Here is a 21288-nt window from a genome sequence, read left to right as displayed (position 1 = left end):
GCATGGAAATTCCACTCTGAACACTTAGTTGGAATCACCTCAAGGCAGAACTGCCAGTACTGGAATCATCTGACTCTTGAATAAGGCGGCTTTCTATGTTCATTTGTTGAGGCTGAGAGACTGACTTAGCCAATATAATCTCCTGAGAATCCAGATCAAAGCTAGTAACCACTCACCTACAGGGGTGAGAATCAGTGATTATTTTTTTTTTTTAAGGAAATGGAAATGGGTGTTAGAATCCCATTTCAACACTGTACAAATTTAGTGATGAAAACATCTATAATTTAATGATTGGCTAGATAGAACATGTACAATGAAAGTTGTGGATGGCCTTTTTTTTAAAATGCATGCCACTTCTTGCTCATTCTGTTTTAGAACATCTCGCACAGAACATTTCCAAATCGCACATGGAAACTTGCCAGTACTTGAGGGAGGAGTTGCAGCAAATAACATGGCAAACTTTTCTACAGGAAGAAATCGAGAACTACCAGAGCAAGGTATTTATCTTGGTAAACATGCTAAAATAGCACACAACGTTTTTTTAATTGTCCATTCTGAAACACTTCTTGGACTAATCAGTTTTAAATGATTGGTGTGTGTGTGTGTGTGTGTAGTGAGTTGTATCGCATATTTCCAACATACCCCCAGTGGTTACTGTTTAGTTTTTTGGTTTTTTAAAAGATTCATGCAACACCACAAGTTGTTTCAGCCTCAGGATAACCAGCATCTTGTTTAGGCTTCCTTGAAAGAAAGGGCCTATTTGTACACTTCTTCTACCCACTGCAGGAAGAGATCGATAACAGGCGTTCTGTTTGTTTCTTCATCACTGAAACAAAACTACGAAACCATTAGAATCTCTCGGGGTCCAAGGAGATCCTATGTTTGAATAACCGTAGTATCTCCAGATTCAGCACAGGCAGCCTCCTGTTTATGTGGGAGTTATGATGTGCGTCAGTGAAATCGAGTATAATTGAACCCCATTGAAAAAGCCTGCAAACACCGTGTTCCACCCCACCCTGCCCTTTTAGTGACATTTCAGTGACGTATTTATGACATTTCTGGGTCACTTCCAGATTTGGTGCGATGTACATATATACGATCGCACACATATTGAATGTGTGTAAACGGGGGGCTGCCTCTATTTCAGTTCTCCCTGTGATGGTGGGAAGCAGTGAGGAGGGCAGACAAGTAATTTGTTACTCCCAACTGTTTCCCAAGAAGAATTTTTGGTGGGGAGAGATAGCATCTATAGTCCACAAAACTGTTACCTGAGCTGGTGTGAAGCGGTAAGTGTTTATTCAGGTGCCAGAGTTTGGTATCATGTGAATAAGTATGGAGAAGCCTCTAGCTCGCATGCAGTTAGCTCCTCTTTCATGCAGCCATTAGCAATTTCCAATCCTTATTTTGTCTGAACAGGCAGACAAAGATCACACGTTACTAATTGCTATACATGAGCCTCCTCCACACTCAATCACATAATGCCCAAACATGATTCAACATTACATGTAAATGTACCCCTTCGGGTCACACACATCAACTCCCCAAATATCTCCACAATGCTTTAACCTCAACTCTGGGTGGGTTTTGAAGTTGTTTCACCTCCCAAGGTGGGCAAAAAGTTCTCACATAATGCTTATGCTGATTTGAAGCTATATGTTCACCATTGTCCTCAATAAGAGGTCTGGTATATAAGAGGGACACGGTTGGCGCTGTGGGTTAAACCACATAGCCTAGGGCTTGCCAATCAGAAGGTCGGTGATTTGAATCCCCGTGATGGAGTGAGCTCCCGTTGTTCGGTCCCAGCTCCTGCCAACCTAGCAGTTCGAAAGCACGTCAAAGTGCAAGTAGATAAATAGGTACCACTACAGTGGGAAGGTAAACGGCATTTCTGTGCGCTGCTCTGGTTCGCCAGAAGTGGCTTAGTCATGCTGGCCACATGACCTGGAAGCTCCCTTGGCCAAGATGAGCGCCGCAACCCCAGAGTTGGTCACGACTGGACCTAATGGTCAGGGGTCCCTTTACCCCTTTACCTTTATACCTTCAAGGTACTTTGCAATTCTGCATTTAAAGTAGTACCTCGACTTACGAACGACTCGAGAACCGAATTTTTCGACTTACGAGTGGGGCAAATGGCCGCATGCTTACAAATTTCTCGACATCTGAATGGAAACCGCGGCGGTTTTAGATAGGGTTTTTTCGACTTACGAATTTTTAGATGGGGTTGCTTCGACTTACGAATTTTTCCGTTTCCAATGCATTCCTATGGGAAATCGCGTTTCCAATGGCGTTTTTTGACTTACTGATTTTTCAACCTACGAAGGTGCCTTTGGAATGGATTAAATTCATAAGTCGAGACACCACTGTATTTCATCTCTTTCATAGGCATATGAAAGCACTTTAGAAATTAGCATTATTTTTATAATTATTTGTGGCTAAATCATGGATAAGTGAAGGTGTGTTTTATTTTCAAAATGTATACAAATCCTTTCAGCAACAACATGGGGAGATTCAGGACAGACAAAAGGAAGTACTTATTTGCACAATGCATAGTTAAACTGTGGAGTTTGCTACCACAGGATATAGTGATGGCTACCAACCTGGACAGTTTCAAAAGGGGATTAAAGAAATTCATGGAGGGTATGGTTATTTGTTGGTGGTGGTCGTTTAGTCGTGTCTGACTCTTCGTGACCCCATGGACCATAGCACGCCAGGCACTCCTGTCTTCCACTGCCTCCCGCAGTTTGGTCAAACTCATGTTCGTAGCTTCGAGAACACTGTCCAACCATCTCATCCTCTGTCATCCCCTTCTCCTTGTGCCCTCTGTCTTTCCCAGCATCAGGGTCTTTTCCAGGGAGTCTTCTCTTCTCATGAGGTGGCCAAAGTATTGGAGCCTCAGCTTCACGATCTGTCCTTCCAGTGAGCACTCAGGGCTGATTTCCTTCAGAATGGATAGGTTTGATCTTCTTGCAGTCCATGGGACTCTCAAGAGTCTCCTCCAGCACCATAATTCAAAAGCATCAATTCAGATGTTTACATGTCAGATGTAAACGTGTTTGCCAACCTCTTGCTGCCAGTTGGACTGTAAAGCAGGGCTAGGGGGGTGTCTAAGTTTATCACTAAATGGACTTTCCTTCTTCTTAAAGACCACATTCCATTTAGTGATCAAAGCAAACTCCCCTATTCTGCTTTATGGCCAACATGGTGAGTGTGTGCTGAGCAAATATGCACCTGCGTGGTTTGGTCCTTTGCCTTCGTTTACTGTGTTGTTATAGCTGTACTTTGGAGCACTGGGCAAATGGTTCCGAAGCCTATATAATAATGTTATGTGGTTATGGTAGAAGAAGAGAATGCGCTGACAAATATGGAAGGAGGAAAGCAGATATTCAGTTTCACATCCTTGTAAATCGTCATATGGTTAGCACTGCTACTTACATTCTGTTGAAGGTTCAAACCCATATAGAGTTTATTTCTAATGTTGAATGCTTTGTATATTTGCATAAATAATGTAATGTCACAAGATCTGTCATGCCTTAGATCTATTACACCTCAAATGGGGGAGTAAAAAATATTTTGCATCGATATCACCAGAGCACATTCCCAAAATGTAATTTTAGAGACAACAGATAGTTATTGGTAAAAGAAACATTGTTCAATGGGATTAAGGAATACAGTGGTGCCTCGCTTAACGAATGCTCTGCTTAACGAAATTTCCGCTTAACGAAATGATTTTTCGAGCGGAGGTTGCCTCGCTAGACGAATGCGTTTTATGAAAAAATCGTCTAGCGAATCGCGGTTTCCCATAGGAATGCATTGAAATTCAATTAATGCGTTCCTATGGGCAAAACTTTTTTAAAAAAAATTCAATGCGTTCCTGCGGGATTCGCTAGACGAATTTTTCGTTATAAGAAAAGACCCGTGGAACGAATTAAATTCGTCTAGCGAGGCACCACTGTATTTTGTCTCAAAACACTAAGCACACATTAGATATGCTAATGATTGATGAGTTGTAATAAATATGCAGGCATCCCCCACTTATGTGGTGGTTACATTCTGGGCCCCCGCATGAATGTGAAATTGTGTGAAGTGGGGAGCACCCTCTAAACACTCCAAATGCCCTCTCTGCAATCCATACCAAACATACTGATTCCAAAAATATTCACAACTAGAACTGAAGCACTGGGGCGAGCAGGAGGCAGGAGGGGTGTGTGGGAATGTGGCTGCTGCTGCTGTTGCTGCGCTACCCAGCACATCAGCTGAGCAGCATAAGAAAGCCCTGTTGTGCCTCCAGTCTATTCAGGCTCCAGGGAGGATCTCTTCACAAGCCATGAAGTCTCTCCAATTATCTCCTGCCATTTCCGGGTTTGAATTGAATTATTTAATTAGTTCCTGGTGCAAAGCAAATACTCAGTTGCGCATGAGTTGATTGCGCCTAAGTGGGAGGGGGGACGCCTGAAAAACATATTCCACTTACAACTTCTGATTTTTAAGTAAGAAGCTGGGCAGAGTGTGGATTTTGCTTTTATGTTCTACATTTTGTAGAATTCTACACAGAACTCTCACTGAAATGAACAAGAGTTTTACCCAAGCATCCAAGATACGTTTTACTATCAAAATGTCATTCTTAGAGCCTATTTGTGAATTTTATGTAAACTAGTCATTATTATTTCTCTGTAGCACTCGCCTTTAATATCTACAGTATAGTATAGCTTTAGAAAAACTGTAGGCAGGCATAAAACTGCCATAAGCCCCTTGAATTTTTGTAATATTTGTGAACATTGCCATACCACACGTACCACAAATTGAACAAAATGGGAACATAGCCTGACATGCAAATCACAAGGCAATCATTTGTACAGATTAATGATTAATGTTTTGCTTTAAAAAACATAACTTATTCCCTTAAGAAGGTTTAGCAAGTCTGGAAATAGCACTCTTTTTTTTGTCTTTAACAGCAAAGGGAGGTAATGTGGCAATTGTGTGCCGTGAAAATAACAGAAGCAATACAGTACGTGGTGGAGTTTGCCAAACGCATTGATGGCTTTATGGAACTGTGTCAAAATGATCAAATTGTGCTTTTAAAAGCAGGTATGTGGGTTGGGGGGGGGGCAAAATTGAACCCTTTAAAATAAATGTCAAGTGCACATTCTATTATTTAACATTGTAATTCCATTATAAAAAGTGTATTTCACAAAATTGTGGCTTACCTAAACATGTTTAATGCTTCGTTCATTACATAATCATGCTGCCCACAAGTTGCACAGTTCAGTCTTGGGGAATCATGGGCCAATGTTGGGCAATGTAGAAGAAGTCAGAGGAATAGCCTGTTTCTTGAACGTAAGCCATGTGCCATCACATTTCCTTCATTGATAAAGTTAATTCCATAATCACCCTAAGAGAACTAATAGCTTTTGATGTACTCTTTTTGGCACATGTTTAAAAGCATTTTTAAGACCAAACTATTCAGAAACATATATGTTAAATTGTTTTAATCTCTTCTACTGTTAATTTTAATTTTTTGTAAATGTTTTAAATTGTTTTAACAGTTTTTTTATTGTTAATTGTGATATTTCTTGTAAATCGCTTAACAGCATAATTTTTTTGTTAAATAAATACATCTTTTTTAAGATACCATGTTCCCCCTAAAATAAGACATGTCATAAAATAAGCTGTAGCAGGATTCTTAAACATTTGCGCAATATAAGCCATTCCCCCAAAATAAGACACAGAAACACAGGGAAACACGGTAACACAGGCATTAAACAGAAACAAGAACCCAGTTTTCTAGAGGGGCACAGAAGCCAGAAAAAAAGGGGGGGGTAGATCCTTAAAATGTGAATGCTCTGAACAAACTGCACAATAAGTGGAACCTTTTTTTTGTCTTGAAGACAATATGTTGAAATGGGTCGGACATTCCATATTTTCCAACTTATTTTGTACTTAGAACAAAAATCATTTTGAGGCTTTCGCTCTTACTTTTGGGCTTCCAGTGCCCCTCCTGTTTTTCTGTTTTTGAAATAAATATTTTCTTTTTAAAATAAAGATTCCAGGATCAAACATGAGCTTGAATGAATGAATGAATGAATCTTTACTTGTGTCAGCCACTCAAGTATTTCTGACAGGACGAGGGGTTTTTGAAAGCTTTCATTACCTAATACTGGCCCTGTAATGCTTTAGACTTATGAGGTCATACATGCAAGCCTTGAGGTCATACACGCTCCGCTCCTGGTTCAATGCAGCCATGAAAGTGGAAGCCTCTGCTTCCCTTTTTGATTTGCCACAGTTTAGCATTACACCAAAGCCCAGAGCTGTGATTAAACTTAATGATGGTTTGTTGAAACAAGTCATCTTCTAAAATCATGCTTTGAAGCTGGCTTGTGTCAACAAAACAGTAAAAAAATTAGCTGCAATTTATTGTTTGGATGACATGACAAGCTGTGGTTAATCTATAATGGAAGCAAAAGTCTTCCAAACTCTTCCTTGGAGCAGCACTGAAGATACACAAGCATAAGACTCACTGCAGTTTATCCTTATAATGCTAAATTATGGTTTAATAGGTTTTTTTTTAATTGGCTCAGTGTGTGAGCCATATTCCTCTATATATATATTCCTTTGTATATTCAAAGTCATAAAATTGGCTTAACAGATATAATTTATTTTCTGTTTTCTGAGGGCACATAAACCTCATTTGTAAGCTAGAAATATATTTTTAAGAAAACGTACCATCTATTGTTTATTTAAGAAAGACATGTGATAAGGACAGTTGTTTGTGAACCACTGTGTTTCTTAGTCTCAGTTGTAAAATTATTTCTTCTTTGGTTATAGGGTCTTTAGAGGTTGTGTTTATCAGAATGTGCCGTGCCTTTGACTCCCAGAACAACGCAGTGTACTTCGATGGCAAATATGCTAGCCCCGATGTATTCAAGTCATTAGGTAAGGAAATGAAGTAATTAATTAGAAAGCATACTTTTAAAAATAACTATTTGGTTAAATTAATTTCTTACAATAAATGGATTGTGTGCAAATCACTTAATAGATTTTTCATTAAGGATATTTTGGTAATTTAAACAAGTTACACCTGTATTTTTTAATAACGTACTTTTTGTCCTTTCAAAAGATTAAAAACTACGGCTATCCTAGACCCATTTATACTTTTTGATTACAGCTTGTTAATTATTACTCAACACTTTGGAGTTCAAAGTGAGAAGCTCACTAGGCAGTCTAGAAAACATGTCATCTGGACTCTATTGAGGAAGCTGCAAAATAAGAGCATAATAAATGTTTGCTTCGTGATTATTATACCTAGAGTTAGGTCCTCCGAAGAGATAATTCAAATTATTTTTCTATCATTAATCAAAAATTATAGTTTCCTTAATAGAAAAAAAAATTATCTGCTTTGATTGCAACTGAGAAGTTCCTTTAAAAGATTCCAAAAGTGAAGCCCTGTTATTGTTGTAATCTAATAATTACTCAGTTTTGTGTTCATGCTGGGAAGCATTTGGAATTTTATATAATGAGCTTAAATATATCTGGAAGTAATAGCAAGTGGATGTTGACAGTACAGCAGTGAAGAACTGCCTGGAATTATTAACTAATTAACACTGAGATCCAATGACACTTGGCTATAACAGTGTAGAACATGGGGAAGGAAGCTGAAGGCACTGCTTACATTAATTCTCTTTAGTGCCATAAGGTACTTTTTCTTTTTCTTTAATGAATTCTGGAAGCTTCATATTGGGCTGATTAACCAAGATTCCAGTCCTGCTTGTGACACCAAGTGTTGTGGTTTTTTTAAGGAGAATAATGGAGGCCATGAGGAGCCCTTCTGTGAGTTTAAAGACCAAGAAATACACAAAGTAGTTTCTATGCACTTTCGGTGCAAAATTATGCTAGCCTTTGAAATATTGGAACTGCTTATTAGACACCATTGGAAAATGGCTGATTTTCGTATAATTAAGATATCTGATTGATTCAGATACTTTAGTCAATTTGAACACACAAGCCTTGGACCCACTTTAAAATGCATATTCTCAGTGTGCAAAAAAGTACAGTAACAGGATTATCATTTGACCTGCTCAGTTGTATGTTTTGATCTTACTCCATGCTTAGAGGCAGCAATCCCACAGTCTGAGGCAGTAATGCTTCTGAATACCTGTTGCTGGAAACTGCAGTGGTGGTGGTGGAGGAGGAGGAGGAGGAGAGTGCTCATGTGTTCTGGTCCTGCTTGAAGCATCTATGTGGCCACTGTGAGAACAGGATGCTGGCTTGGATGGCCCATTGGCATTATACACCAGGCTCTTCTCATGTTCTTATATGTACGTTCAGAGGGCCCAGTGCTGTGTAATGATTGTAAGGTAAAGGGACCCCTGACCATTGGTCCAGTCGTGACCGACTCTGGGGTTGCGCGCTCATCTCGCATTATTGGCCGAGGGAGCCGGCGTATAGCTTCCAGGTCATGTGGCCAGCATGACAAAGCCGCTTCTGGCAAACCAGAGCAGCACATGGAAACGCCGTTTACCTTCCCGCTGTAGCGGTTCCTATTTATCTACTTGCATTTTGACGTGCTTTCGAACTGCTAGGTTGGCAGGAGCTGGGATCAAGCAACGGGAGCTCACCCCGTCACAGGGATTCGAACCACCGACCTTCTGATCAGCAAGCCCTAGGCTCAGTGGTTTAACCACAGCGCCACCTGGGTACAGTAATGACTGTAGGGCTACTTAAATCAGACTGCACATCCAACACATGTAGATGACATGAGATTTAGGGTGGACATGCTGTTCCTGCCTCATTGTGTGAATTACAGTGATGGAAAGCAGACCCATAGATATTGTCATGGTAAAACTAACAGTCCACTCTAATGTGAATAAATGCTCTGGCAATTTATTCTCCATATAATCGCTGTTGTTGTTTTTTTTAAAAAAGAAAAGTAGTGTTTTGTTTTTTGAAAGAGGCCCTGTGTAATTTGCTGCTTGTTTTTCCCCCCTTTGGCAGGGTGTGAAGATTTCATTAGTTTTGTTTTTGAATTTGGAAAAAGCTTATGTTCTATGCACCTTACTGAAGATGAGATTGCATTATTTTCAGCTTTTGTTTTACTCTCTGCAGGTAAGGAATTAAGTATCTAAAAGCATACTCTAGTCCTGTGTGATGGGCAGCAGAGCCAGGCCAGAGTCTGGGGATGCAGTCCTTCTGAATTCCCCCCCCCCCCAAGGGCTGGAGCCCCTCTCTGATTGGCTACAGACATCTATCCACGGGGTGGGGGTGCAGCTAGCACTTTGGGAGATGCAATAAAAGGAGCCGTTTCTGAGGGAGAGAGTTAGATATGGATAGAGATAGGGTTTTGTTTGCCGTGGGGGGGGGTTAAGGGAGAGAGTTAGAGTGAGGAGAGGGGGTTGGTTCTGATGAAAATATCTACAGCTAGAGAAAGGAGTCTCTGAGCTTAGTGTGAACAACAGAATTTAGCATCTTATGAGGCCAGGAGTTAACTTGGGGGCTGAGCTTGAGCAGGAGAAGTAGAAGCTGTGAGGTCTACTTAGGTCTCATTCCAGTCAGGAGGGGAGAGATCTTCTAGAAAGAGAAGACTCCCAAACCCCTTAAGAGGGGTGTGGTTGACCCTGGGGGTCTGTTATACTATTTGAAGTACCCCAGGAGTGTGATTGTTAAAAGGTTGGGTAGCTGACAGAAAGTTTAAGAAGCAAAGTACAGTGGTACCTCGGTTTATGAACACAATTGGTTCCGGAAGTCTGTTCATAAACTGAAGCGTTCATAAACTGAAGCGAACTTTCCCATTGAAAGTAATGGAAAGTGGATTAATCTGTTCCAGACGGTCCGCGGAGTACTTAAACTGAAGTGTTCATAAACTGAAGCGAACTTTCCCATTGAAAGTAATGGGAAGTGGATTAATCCGTTCCAGACGGGTCTGCGGAGTACTCAACCTGAAGCGTACTTAACCCGAAGCATGGGTGTAATTTGTTCCGGAAGTCTGTTCATAAACTGAAGCGAACTTTCCCATTGAAAGTAATGGAAAGTAAATTAATCTGTTCCAGATGGGTCCGCGGCGTTCGTAAACCGAGGTGTTCATAAACCGAGGTTCCACTGTATTAAGCTGTAACACCTGAATTAAGGAAATGGAGTGAAATAACTCAAAATAAGCTAAGCATTTACCAACTACTGTAGAAACCTGTAACATCTAACTGAGGTTTAAAAGAAGTTGTGCTTGATTAGAAGCCTGTGACATCCATTAGATTCAGTATCGTTATTAATAGGTTGACTGTATCCTGAAAGAACATTATCTTCTGATACTTCCTTTGTTTTATCCACATTGTTCTATATAATAAATCTTTATTCAACTTTTGCCTGAGTCTCCAAGTACTGTGGTACCTTGGTTTATGAACTTAATCTGTTCCGGATGTCTGTTCTTAAACCAAGGCGTGTTTTCCCATAGCAGCAGGGTACTCAATTTACAAATGAAACACACTCAACAGGAAGCAAAATATGTTGTTATTCTAAGGCAAAGTTCACAAACCAAAACACCTACTTCCAGGTTTGCAGCATTCTTAATCCAAGTTGTTCATAAACTAAGCTGTATCTAAGATTTCTTTCACACCAAATTTAAAACATAACCTGTGGTGGTGATTATAAAGGGTACACATAGTTTTGATCCACTGTATCGGTCACTGTATTTTATAACTGTTGGAAGGAGCAGAATAGAAATATAATTGGTGGCTTTCAGCAGTCAGTTCTGTAAGGTCTGGTACTGAAAACCTTTTAACTACTGATTAGAAACAATCCCTGTGATAGTGAAAGTGATTTCCATGTTACAAGAAAGTGACAACAGATTGGTGTGTGAACACTAGGACAACTATAGGATTTGCTGTGCATTGCTTCGTATGGAATGTATAGCTACGGTAGTTGCTTTGGAGAAGCACCAGAAAACATTACTTTATGGGCCGATTCACACATGCATATATATCACTTGACAACTCTCTGCTTGACAATACATCACTTTTTAATGTCACCATGACTTGATTTTACCCCACTGTACACAAGAGTATGCTCTGGTATGATAAGAGTCCCATTCATTTTGTACACATGTAACACAGGAAATATGCCTACCAGTGTGCAGAATTGCAGGTGAATACCTTTTGGGTGTTGTTAAATGTTGCACAATTTTATGTAGTCGTGCATTAAGAAATAATTGTAGAAAGTAGTTTGTGGAAGGTAGTTTCAAAAACATTTTGAATACTAGATTTAATCATATTGTATGTTTTATTTGTAAGATTTCAACACGAGTAATTTTCATTTTAGACCGATCATGGCTTCAGGAGAAAGTAAAAATAGAAAAGCTCCAACAGAAGATTCAGTTAGCACTTCAACATGTATTACAGAAGAACCACCGAGAAGATGGAATCTTAACAAAGGTAAGAGCTACAGAGTCTGGCAATGGTCTGGTTTGCAAGACAGAGTAAGTGTCCTCCCTGGTCTTTTTTTTACTGCCACTTAAGAATGTCATCTGAAATGGGACTCATGGTTAAGCTCTGTCTTCAATGACTTCACATAAGCTGTAACCAAGGAAAAGCCAGCCAGCTGCTAGCTCCTCCTCAGGACCCCATGCATTTACACAGTTCTGGTAAGCAAGAGTTTGGCTTACTGTGTTGTGTGCAACAGCCATTTTCTGGTGAATATTAGTCACCTTAATTAGAGCAGTAAAAATGATAAAATTTGCAGGAGAGACCCTGCTGGTGGTGCCTCTACCCTGTGAAGCTCAAGAGGTGGTGGCATGTGAGAGCAGGGCTTTGTCTGTGGTGTAACATGGAACACATTCCCCTCCAATGTGTGTTTGGTCCCATCATTCTGTCCTTTCTAGGAGCAGATCAAGACATAGCCCCCCCGGCCTTTGGTGCTGAGGATGAACACCAAATGATCTTCCCTTCTCTTCAGTGCTTTATTACTTTGATGGTTGTTTTAAATTACAGTTTAGCTTTAGAAGATTGTTTTATATGGAATAAATTGTTATTCTGACCTCTGTTGTAATCTGCCCTGAGATATTGTGAAGGGCGGATTATAAATGGAAATAAATATACATACATACATACATACATACATACATACATGAGAGGAAAATTAGTCGCATACCTTCACAAAAATAGATTACGGTATGTTTGCCTCTGCTTGATGCATTCATTCCACATAAAGTACTGAATCAGTGCTCAAAGATTAATTTAAGCTAGGACTGATTTCATTTTAGGAACCAGTTTGCAATGGGAGCTTTGCTGTGGAACAAAGGAACTTACAGGAGTAAGGTACATTTGAGCATGTGCATTCCTTTTCCTACTAAATACTACAGCCTGCCAGCTGCCAACCCTCACACATGCACAAATGTGGGATTAGGGCAAAGGGCTTTCAGATTTGAGTGCATGGCATTCAAGCAGAATCTAAACTTCAACAGCTCACCTTTTAGAAATTAAGTACTAGTTAGGCTGCAAGTATGATGCTTTGATTGTGGAAACGTTATGGAAGATATTGTTGATACATGTTTAAATTATATTAAGTCATACAAAATATAGGCTTAAGGTACGTGTTATTTGTTACTGATGTTAAGGGAACAATTTAAAATGGATAATTGTTCCTACTTTAGTTTTACAGGCTTCACAAGGCACCCTTAACAAATAGCCATATGGAACACTTTGAAAGGCAGAATTTAGTTGCAACAAGGTCTCTTCTTATTTTCCCTGTGGCTTTTCTAAGTTATGGAAGAGAAGGAATTATGGTTAATGGTGGTGGTGGATGCTGTTAGACAGGCATTCTCTAGCCCCATTCTTACAGCCTTACAAGGAAACTAGGATTTGTTGCATTGAAGAACAAAATTAAAAGACCCCAAAGCATTTTCATACCTGTACATCTAATTCATTTTGCTTTTCTCTCCTTACAGCTAATATGCAAAGTGTCTACTTTAAGAGCACTGTGCGGGCGACATACAGAAAAGCTTATGGCGTTTAGAGCAATATACCCAGACATTGTGCGACTTCATTTTCCTCCATTGTACAAGGAGTTGTTCACTTCAGAATTTGAGCCAGCAATGCAAATGGATGGGTAAACGTATCACCTAAGCACTTCTAGAATGTCTGAAGTACAAACTTTAAAAAAGAAAAGGAAAAAAAGATAATAGAAACCAAGACACTTTATATGGTCCTGCATAGACCTAGGGAGCCAACACACTGCACATCTTCTGGCGAATGGGGTCAGGCAGAAAAAATGGGGGAAATGACACAAAAGTTGAACTTGTTGTTCTCACACAAATGATTTCCATGATCCCTACCGATACGGACCCTTTTTTTGTCTTGACTTCTGTCTTTGACCTCTGTTTATGCAGAATGAGGGTACTAAAAATCAGGAGGTTTCCTTTTCCTTGAAACTCACTGCCCACAGACTTTTACAGAACGACGTTTTGTTAGTAAGAACAGAATCTCCAGCTAGAAACCAGCGACTGGTGTGCATTGCAGAGGCTTCAGCATCAGTCTGCACAACTTGCTCATTGTTTCATGAAGGACGATTTCTTTTCACCCTACCGTTGATTGCCAGTAGGCGGAATGGCATGAAAAGGGTCCATAGCAATAGTGACAATAGCATTATAATCTATTACAGGGTAAATGGGCACGAAGTCTATATATAGCAAAAGAGATATTGTTTATAATATTGTTTTAATTAATATAAAATGTAGTTACTGGTATAGCTTTTATTGTTGAATTGATAAGGCACTTTCATTTTGCACCTTTTTTCTTTTAAATTATATGCTAGCGTGTTCATTGTTGTGCTGCATGTGCACCAGAACTTCAAGTTTAACTGTGGGAGGTTTGAAAGGTATAGGGACACTGCAAGGTGTTTATGCTGCTGTTTTCCACATTTACTTTTCAAGAGAGGCCGGTCATATCATGAAATACCTTCAGTGATTTTGTGTAATGGGACGAGGAGGGAGGGGGGAAGACAAGTTTCTAAACTGCTAGTTTTAGCTTGTGTTTTTTTTAAAGACATTTTAATATATAAACAAAACAATCCCTTTTCTTAAAAAGATTGCTGACATAGGGATAGAGAAAATCTATATTTAATCACTTTAAAGGTGCTATTGAAAAATTTGAAAAGTCAGCCGATTCTTTAAATGACTAAATATGGATTCAGAAAACCAAATTTAGATACATATCTTTTGGAAATATTGGTCCTAATACTTTTGTTTACATTTAGTGTGTGTGAGTGAGTGTGTGTGTGTGTGTGTGTGTGTGTGTGTCCAGCAAGTGCACGTGCACCATTAGTCATCTGTTGAGACAGAATAGGGTACAATCCATCACGAAGTTCTTTTTGTGGTCCTGATTGAAATGAATGGGAGATAACCAAATTGTAATAGTGTTTCCTGGTGGATTGTCTCCCTTGGCTTAAATCCAGTATATAGTTAAGAGTGCCCAAATCTCTTTAGTATTTAAGACTAAATAGCTGTTTCCTGGATTGTGGCACTGTTGTTTATTTTATTTAGTAAAGAGTGGGTTTACATGTGGCTACTTACTCCATAAACTAAACAGTGCAATTTAAGCAGGTTCCTACACCTACAGAAAAAAAACCTAAAGCTTGATTCCAACTGAGTGCTGCACTTTTTAGCCGCAGAGGAATGCTCAATAAGCTGTCCAGGATGCCCAATTATGTGAATAGTGGATTATGAAATCAAATGAAGTATCTGACTCTAAAATGACCCTTTCAATCTTCTCTTATTTTCCCACCTTCCAAGGAATAAGACAGGCCCACATACATTAAATAAACAATAACATTGCCACCAATAAGGCACACCATATTGATTGGGCCCAATTTAACTACAAACAGCAAAAACCCTCATTTCATTGGCGTAGTTAAAATGGATGCCAACCACGTGGCTGCTATGTTACACAGATGGCTTTCCACACAGAAAAATCTCAGCAGAGTTTGCTTTCTTAGTAGCAAATTGATCATAAAACATGACTTTGAATTAGGCCACATCCTACCACAATGTATACATGTGATACTGAATTTTCCAAGTGTTACCGGTAATGTCTGTAGCAGACACATTTCAGTGTTGTTTCAAATGTGGTTTCCAGTATAAGTGAACCACACACCTTTTGAGAAATCTTGTTGTTACTGAAGAGAAAATTAAAAGGACATACATATTTATTAGGGCTAGGGAGTGCTTCTCTCCACCTGATTTCTCTGGAGCATACTGGGGCTTCATTCAAAATGTAGCAGTTATGTACAAACCTAAACATTTTAGAACCCGAGTTCTAATTTGAGTTATTATTTTAGGAATTATTTACATACCATCTGGAGTATTTTATTCAGCCTTAAACAGTCTTAGGTCACTGTGTTTTTGTGATGAATCCTAAATCCTACTCAGCTAGAAGTGGCAACCGTGCTATTTTTTTATCTGTTGACAAGTCAAGAACTCGGTTATTCCAAAGTACACTTCTAACCCTCATTCCACCAACACCCTTGATTGAGCAAATGCATCAAAGAGTAAAAGATTCTTCTCAGGATAACTTGTAAAGCAAGGGAGTTCTTCAAACTACACCTAACTTATTCAAATTACTCTTTGTAAAATAGATTTTATAATATAGCAATATTTAGCATCCTGATGATTTAAATTTAAAGCATACAGACGGATGTAATCTTCTTGTCTCAGTGCCTGAAAGTTTCCATCAAAAGACCAACCATCCAGCTGTCTAAACATGGATTTTTCAGGCTCCTAAAGAAAATATCAAAAAAAAAATCATCTTATATTGGATATTATGATTATTTAAGTATTTTTTTATTTCAAAATGACCTATTGCAAGGTATGAAAAAAATTATTTACTTGTTGGGGTACTCTTGCATTCTAGCATACAGTGTAGTAGTAATTCATGTGTTCAAGATAATACAAAATTCCTATTAAGGAAGGTGCATGAGGGACTATGCCGTTGGACCTGTTTGTTTTGAGCCCCAAAGTCTTCATTTAATGTAGTATAAACAGCTGAAAATTCTCATATTTGAGGGTTCCTACATGTCCAGTGCAAACCGTAAGATTAAATTGTCTATAGGCATTAGAACTGTAAACCCAGTTCAGTCAGACAGGAAACAAACTTATAGCTGCAGAATCTTTCATCTCTATCACTCCCAGGGCAGCTGGTAGTTTGTTAGCAGGGAAATCGAGGCCTACTGGTAATTAGTTCTGAAAGGATCTAATGTGCAAACCAAAGTGAACATGCAAGCCTTTTACAACCATTTTGGGCTTGCAGAGCAGATCCCTATGCTCCTGAGGCACTTAGGTTGGGAATGTATAAATTGGAAATTCAAATACTGTCCTCTTGCCATTTACCCTTTCTAGTGACCACAGATACAGTGGTACCTCGGTTTAAGAACAGTCCGGTTTAAGAATGATTTGGTTTACAAACTCTGCAAAACTGGAAATAGTGTCTTGGTTTGAGAACTTTACCTCGGTCTATGAACAGAATCCGAACGGTGGAAGGGCACCGGCGGCGGGAGGCCTCATTAGGGAAAACACACCTTGGTATAAGAACGGACTTCCAGAATGGATTAAGTTCCTAAGCCGAGGTACCACTGTACTTGGTAAGAAGACATCTACGATAGTTTCAACAAACACAGGAAGTGCCATGACTGGCTCAGATATGTTCTTGGCACTCTGCACATATAGAAGCATACCCATTCCTTTCTATAAGCAACCCATGCCAAGAGATAGCATATAGATTCCCAGAAAAGCCTGAGAAACCCCTGATCACAATAAACTTTAATTGCATCCAGTGAATGGAATTTTGAAAAAGCCCCAATCTTCAGTTTTCCTCTACCCCAGTACAGGGGAGCTGTTTCTAAAGAATGAAAATCCTGCTAGCTACATGGACAGAATTTTGCCATTCTCATAAATTTTGTTTATTTTATTGGAGTAACTGGTAGTAAATGTTGATTCTGTTCTTTTTTATAGATGCAGTCCAAGCTTAAATCCAGGCTGTTAGCAAATTAGAGGGTTTTTTTAATGTGACCACCCTCAAATGCTAATTCAGTTTTAAAGTTCAGCTAAATTAAAACTCCAGTATCTACCAGCCACCACCTGCTTTAGGCCTGCCATTTACTACAGACAAAATGTATCAAGTTGATTCAAATGGAAAATGAACAGTATTCACTTGTGGCAGTAAAAGGGATACTTATATTTTGGTATTTGGTATTGACTCTCAGTCATGGCCTTTGTTATTGTTAGTAAATATTTTACATTTATCTGCTCACACAAAATATCTTCAGATATTGAATTGGTCCTTACTTGTAGGCAATGCCATATCATTCCCAATCTTATCCCTAAAAGCAGACACCAGATTCACTCCTGTCTTGAAAGCCAAGCACTTTAGGTCTACACATTAGACACACCGTTATCACTTATAGCTTCTTCCAAAATCCATTAATTGGTGCATAAACTAGCCCATGTTTTCTTCATCTCAATTAACAGCAAATTATGCTTTGAAAAAGGGTAAAATGGTGGGAACTGTTGCTGATGCCTTTTTAAGAGAGGACACGCCGAAGAACTCAAGCTGTAGCTGAAAGTATGCAGATGCCAGTATTAGAGCAGGGACAAAACCTATCTGGGAAAAGAAGCTGAGAAAAGGACTAAAATCTGAATATGACGGGGTAGTATAATCCATTAGAAAACTTGCAGGCTGTAGACTAAATTCAAATGTATAGTTTGTGAATCTTTTGGGACTGCACTATATAATTTGATGAAGTTATATAAAATAGCTACAGGTATTAGAATCAATCACTCCAGAGAGCTGTTAGTTAAAAATTGTATTGGATTTTCATCTTCAATCCCATTTTGCTGGACATCTGGTACAGTTGGAATATTTCAAGGTAGAATTTATTTCTAAAATAAATGTCTAGTCTTAGACCAGGCATCCCCAAACTGCGGCCCTCCAGATGTTTTGGCCTACAACTCCCATGATCCCTAGCTAACAGGACCAGTGGTCGGGGAAGATGGGAATTGGCAGTCCGAAACATCTGGAGGGCCAGAAGTTTGGGGATGCCTGTCTTAGACCATGGTGATATACTTTTGCATCTCTAGGATTTTCATACTGCTTTTAAACTATGAAATGACATGATGCGAGATACAGTTTTAAGTTTGGTTGTTCTTTTTTGGAGCTTTTAGACTATCACCATCATCATATGGCTATCAAGGTATGAATGTGTGTACCATTGTATGTGTGTGGTTGCTTTTGGCCATTAAGTGTCCATAGAATAAAGAAAATGTGTTGAAGATATTTAAGTCAAAAATAGAAGGTGGAAAAAAATATTCTATATAAAGCCTTGTCTGGACCACTTAGAGAAACTTCTATTTTTTTAACCCTTCTATAAATATTTGATGGCACTTGAAATATTCCTGCAATAAAATGTGATTTGTGTAAAGATTAACAAACAAAAAGATTTTGTAATGTGAAACAATGAAAGAAAGCAATGTAATTTTTCAGAAAAAGAAAAAGAAAAAACAAACAAACCAACTTTGTATTATTTTTGTTGATGGAATCTGTCTACTTGTCTTTGGAAAAGTTTTTATTTCATTGAATGTGCCATAGTAGAGATGTGGGTTGTGGTTTTTTGTTTTTAAGTTTTTGGTGACAGGAAAGCTATTTGTGTTACCGACATTCCATAATGTGTGAGGACATAGCATAATATTTTTTTCTTAATATATATATATTAGTAAGCTTCAGTCATTGTTGCTTTTTTGCACATGTACTTCACTCCTCTATAGTGCAATATGTACATAGAGCACTTGCGGGTTTAAACCTTGACCCCTCAGGGAAAAAATACTTATTTGTTGTACATAATTTTTTTTGGCCTTCTTTTTTGCTAAGGAATGTCGATTGAATCACTTGTTGTTGTCAAGGGGCAGCCAGATAATAATCCTAACGCCACTGCCAAAAAACATTGATCATGTAATCATTCATGCCCTGCCATTCTCAATGAAAAATTCTGACAGTTCTTTGTGCAAATTGGGGAACAAAAGGGGTATATAAGCACCTTATGATTGACTTAACTGTGAATGACAATCCATCTTGTTATCAATAATAGATGCCCGATCATTTAGAAGTTGGGGTTAAAAAGTCTGAAAGAAATGTGCTCAGGGATCTTATAGAACTCTTCAACAGGGTGGCCAGTACTTCTGGGACAAATTGCTTTTCAAAAGTTTCATACTATCCCTCCATTGCACAACTGAACTGGGCAGAGACATTTTTTATCCAAGTGAATTTCAGTTGTTAGGGTTTCCAGACCCTATACTGCTCAACTCTTTTAAGGATTGGCACAAGACAATAATAATAATTCCAATGCTCTGAGTATTTTGTTCAATGTATTAGAGAAGTGAGCTTGTTTTGGCCCATGAAACAAAATACTTTAATTTTATTTCAGATAGCCAGTTCATAATGTTTTAATCATACTCTTCAATACTTCTATATGTCATCTTGGGACCAACTACATGTTATGCTTACTGTGAAAAACCTTTGATTTTTGTTAATTAAATTACAGGCACGAAGAAGTGCATAAATTCAAACATAAATGTACCACATGGTGACAGAAGGCTTATGAGAACTGCTCCTCATGCATGGCAAGGGGCTGGTGCCAAAGGGATCCTCCACCCCACCCATTGAAACTCATAGCCATATAGGAGGGGCAGTTTCTATTCTGATCAAAGCTGGGGAAGAGAAGAAGTAAACCTCCTTTCACTATGTGTTATGACAGGAATCCTGCATTCCTCTGCATCTGTAATTTAAGTAACAAAAACATTGCTGCATATTATACAATAAGCATAGCATGTATCTTGGGCCTGTATCTTGACCCTTGTGGTTCCGGCCAACACAGAGGCTTCTGGGGCAGAATTTTAGACAACGCTGAAAAAGCTGGCAATACACTATTTTCCAAAGCAAATGTGCTGTAAATTTTCTAAATTTCTATAATAAAAAAACATTGGGTGCCAATACACTTTTAGACACAATGAAGCTAAATTTGTATTTTTATGTAGTTTATTGTCAGTATTTTGCAGTGCAGAATTAATCCTCAGTGTTTAACTGAGTTTATGTTATCCTTAAAAACTATTGTTATAAGCTGCTGTTTTAATGAGAGCCATGCAGTTCAGAATAAATTGAATAATATTCTGCCCAGAACAGGTTATTAAACTCCCCCACTGTTGGTGAATGTGCTTTACTTTAACAAAATAAAACCAAAATTGGGAGGAAGAGTAAGCTGCATGATAACAATCCCCATATAATTCAGTAATTACTATAAATATGTAGAAGGTAGTATAGTGCTGCCACAGTGCCAAACCATAGGGCAGAGTATTTAAAATGTTCTAAAAGGCCCTAATAGCAGTGTGGAAGGAAAGCTGCAGTTCTAAACCCATGCTTTTGCTTCTGGAGGGGAATAGGTTCTACTGGTCTCCACTGGTCACTACTGCTGACATCAGCTAATGGAGGGCTCCAAAATGGAACATTTAGCGGGTGGAGCAGAGCTGGGCTGGCCAAAGTTTTGTTGAATCCTAAACTGCTCCAATAAAGAGCCCAATTAAGGCCACTGCTGTGCCAGTCTGGTCCTGGTGCAGCAGAAAAGGTCTTCTTCTTCTTTGGCGATCACTCGTAGCTGAGTAAGATTGTCTTCCATAAACAGTTTTAACAATGAGTCCGTGAGGGACTGTGGAGGCCGATTCTGGATCCACATGTTCTTCCACAGTGGGGGACACTGGTTTCCGGGCGGGAGGTAGTCCCTCCACATTCTGTTCTGGCTGGCATGAGCTCTGCCACTCCATTCTGCCATGCTGCTCCCCAACCAGAGTTGGAATTGCTCTGCTAAGCTTTCCTTGATGGGTGGCATTTATGCCTCTTTCCATGTTTATTAAAAGCAGAACAAGCAGTAAAAGAAACGGAACTTAGGTAAGAATTTAAGACTCACTCTGTTTAACAGTCAGGCCAAAGAGAAGTTGATTTCATCATCTCAGCTAAGTGGTTGAATGCCCTTCTCTAACTGCAACACCCCCATTTATGTATCATGTGTTCTACGCATGCTTTCTTTCCTAATTGCTACAACATTGCAAACCATTTTTATTTTTATACAGAAGTAACCACCGTTAAGTATATATAAAGCATCCATTGCATGTTCTGTTGTGCTTACATCCTGGTTCTCTTCTAAGACTAAAAAGTGGTTGTTTGTTGAAAGTATTTTTTTCTTTCTTTCTGATTTATTAGCAGCTTAATCCTTCAA

The 21288-nt window shown here is 39.0% G+C and overlaps 1 protein-coding gene and 1 long non-coding RNA gene across 5 annotated transcripts in view; one reads left to right on the top strand and one right to left on the bottom strand.

Moving 5' to 3' along the window:
* The window catches only part of RORA (RAR related orphan receptor A), a 371453-nt gene extending 355706 nt beyond the window's left edge, over positions 1 to 15747 (top strand). For all 4 annotated transcript variants that reach the window (XM_088656707.1, XM_060282632.2, XM_035132134.3 and 1 more), the window contains 6 exons: positions 376 to 497; positions 4953 to 5085; positions 6823 to 6930; positions 8989 to 9099; positions 11302 to 11414; positions 12926 to 15747. In XM_088656707.1, coding sequence (XP_088512833.1) covers positions 376 to 497; positions 4953 to 5085; positions 6823 to 6930; positions 8989 to 9099; positions 11302 to 11414; positions 12926 to 13090 — 752 coding nt within the window. In that variant the 3' untranslated portion in view covers positions 13091 to 15747. The remainder of the gene's footprint in view (positions 1 to 375; positions 498 to 4952; positions 5086 to 6822; positions 6931 to 8988; positions 9100 to 11301; positions 11415 to 12925) is intronic.
* LOC118093207 (uncharacterized) overlaps positions 1 to 21288 on the bottom strand; it is a 36323-nt gene that overhangs the window by 4882 nt on the left and 10153 nt on the right. Inside the window, exon 2 of the long non-coding RNA XR_015946794.1 lies at positions 39 to 176. This is a non-coding gene — a long non-coding RNA (uncharacterized LOC118093207). The remainder of the gene's footprint in view (positions 1 to 38; positions 177 to 21288) is intronic.

Source organism: Zootoca vivipara, chromosome 13 (assembly GCF_965207765.1).
Source record: "Zootoca vivipara chromosome 13, rZooViv2.hap1.1, whole genome shotgun sequence".
Classification (NCBI taxonomy): Eukaryota; Metazoa; Chordata; class Lepidosauria; order Squamata; family Lacertidae; genus Zootoca; species Zootoca vivipara.
The sequence above is the reverse complement of the archived record's forward strand: the minus strand, read 5'-3'. Positions and strand labels throughout refer to the sequence as shown.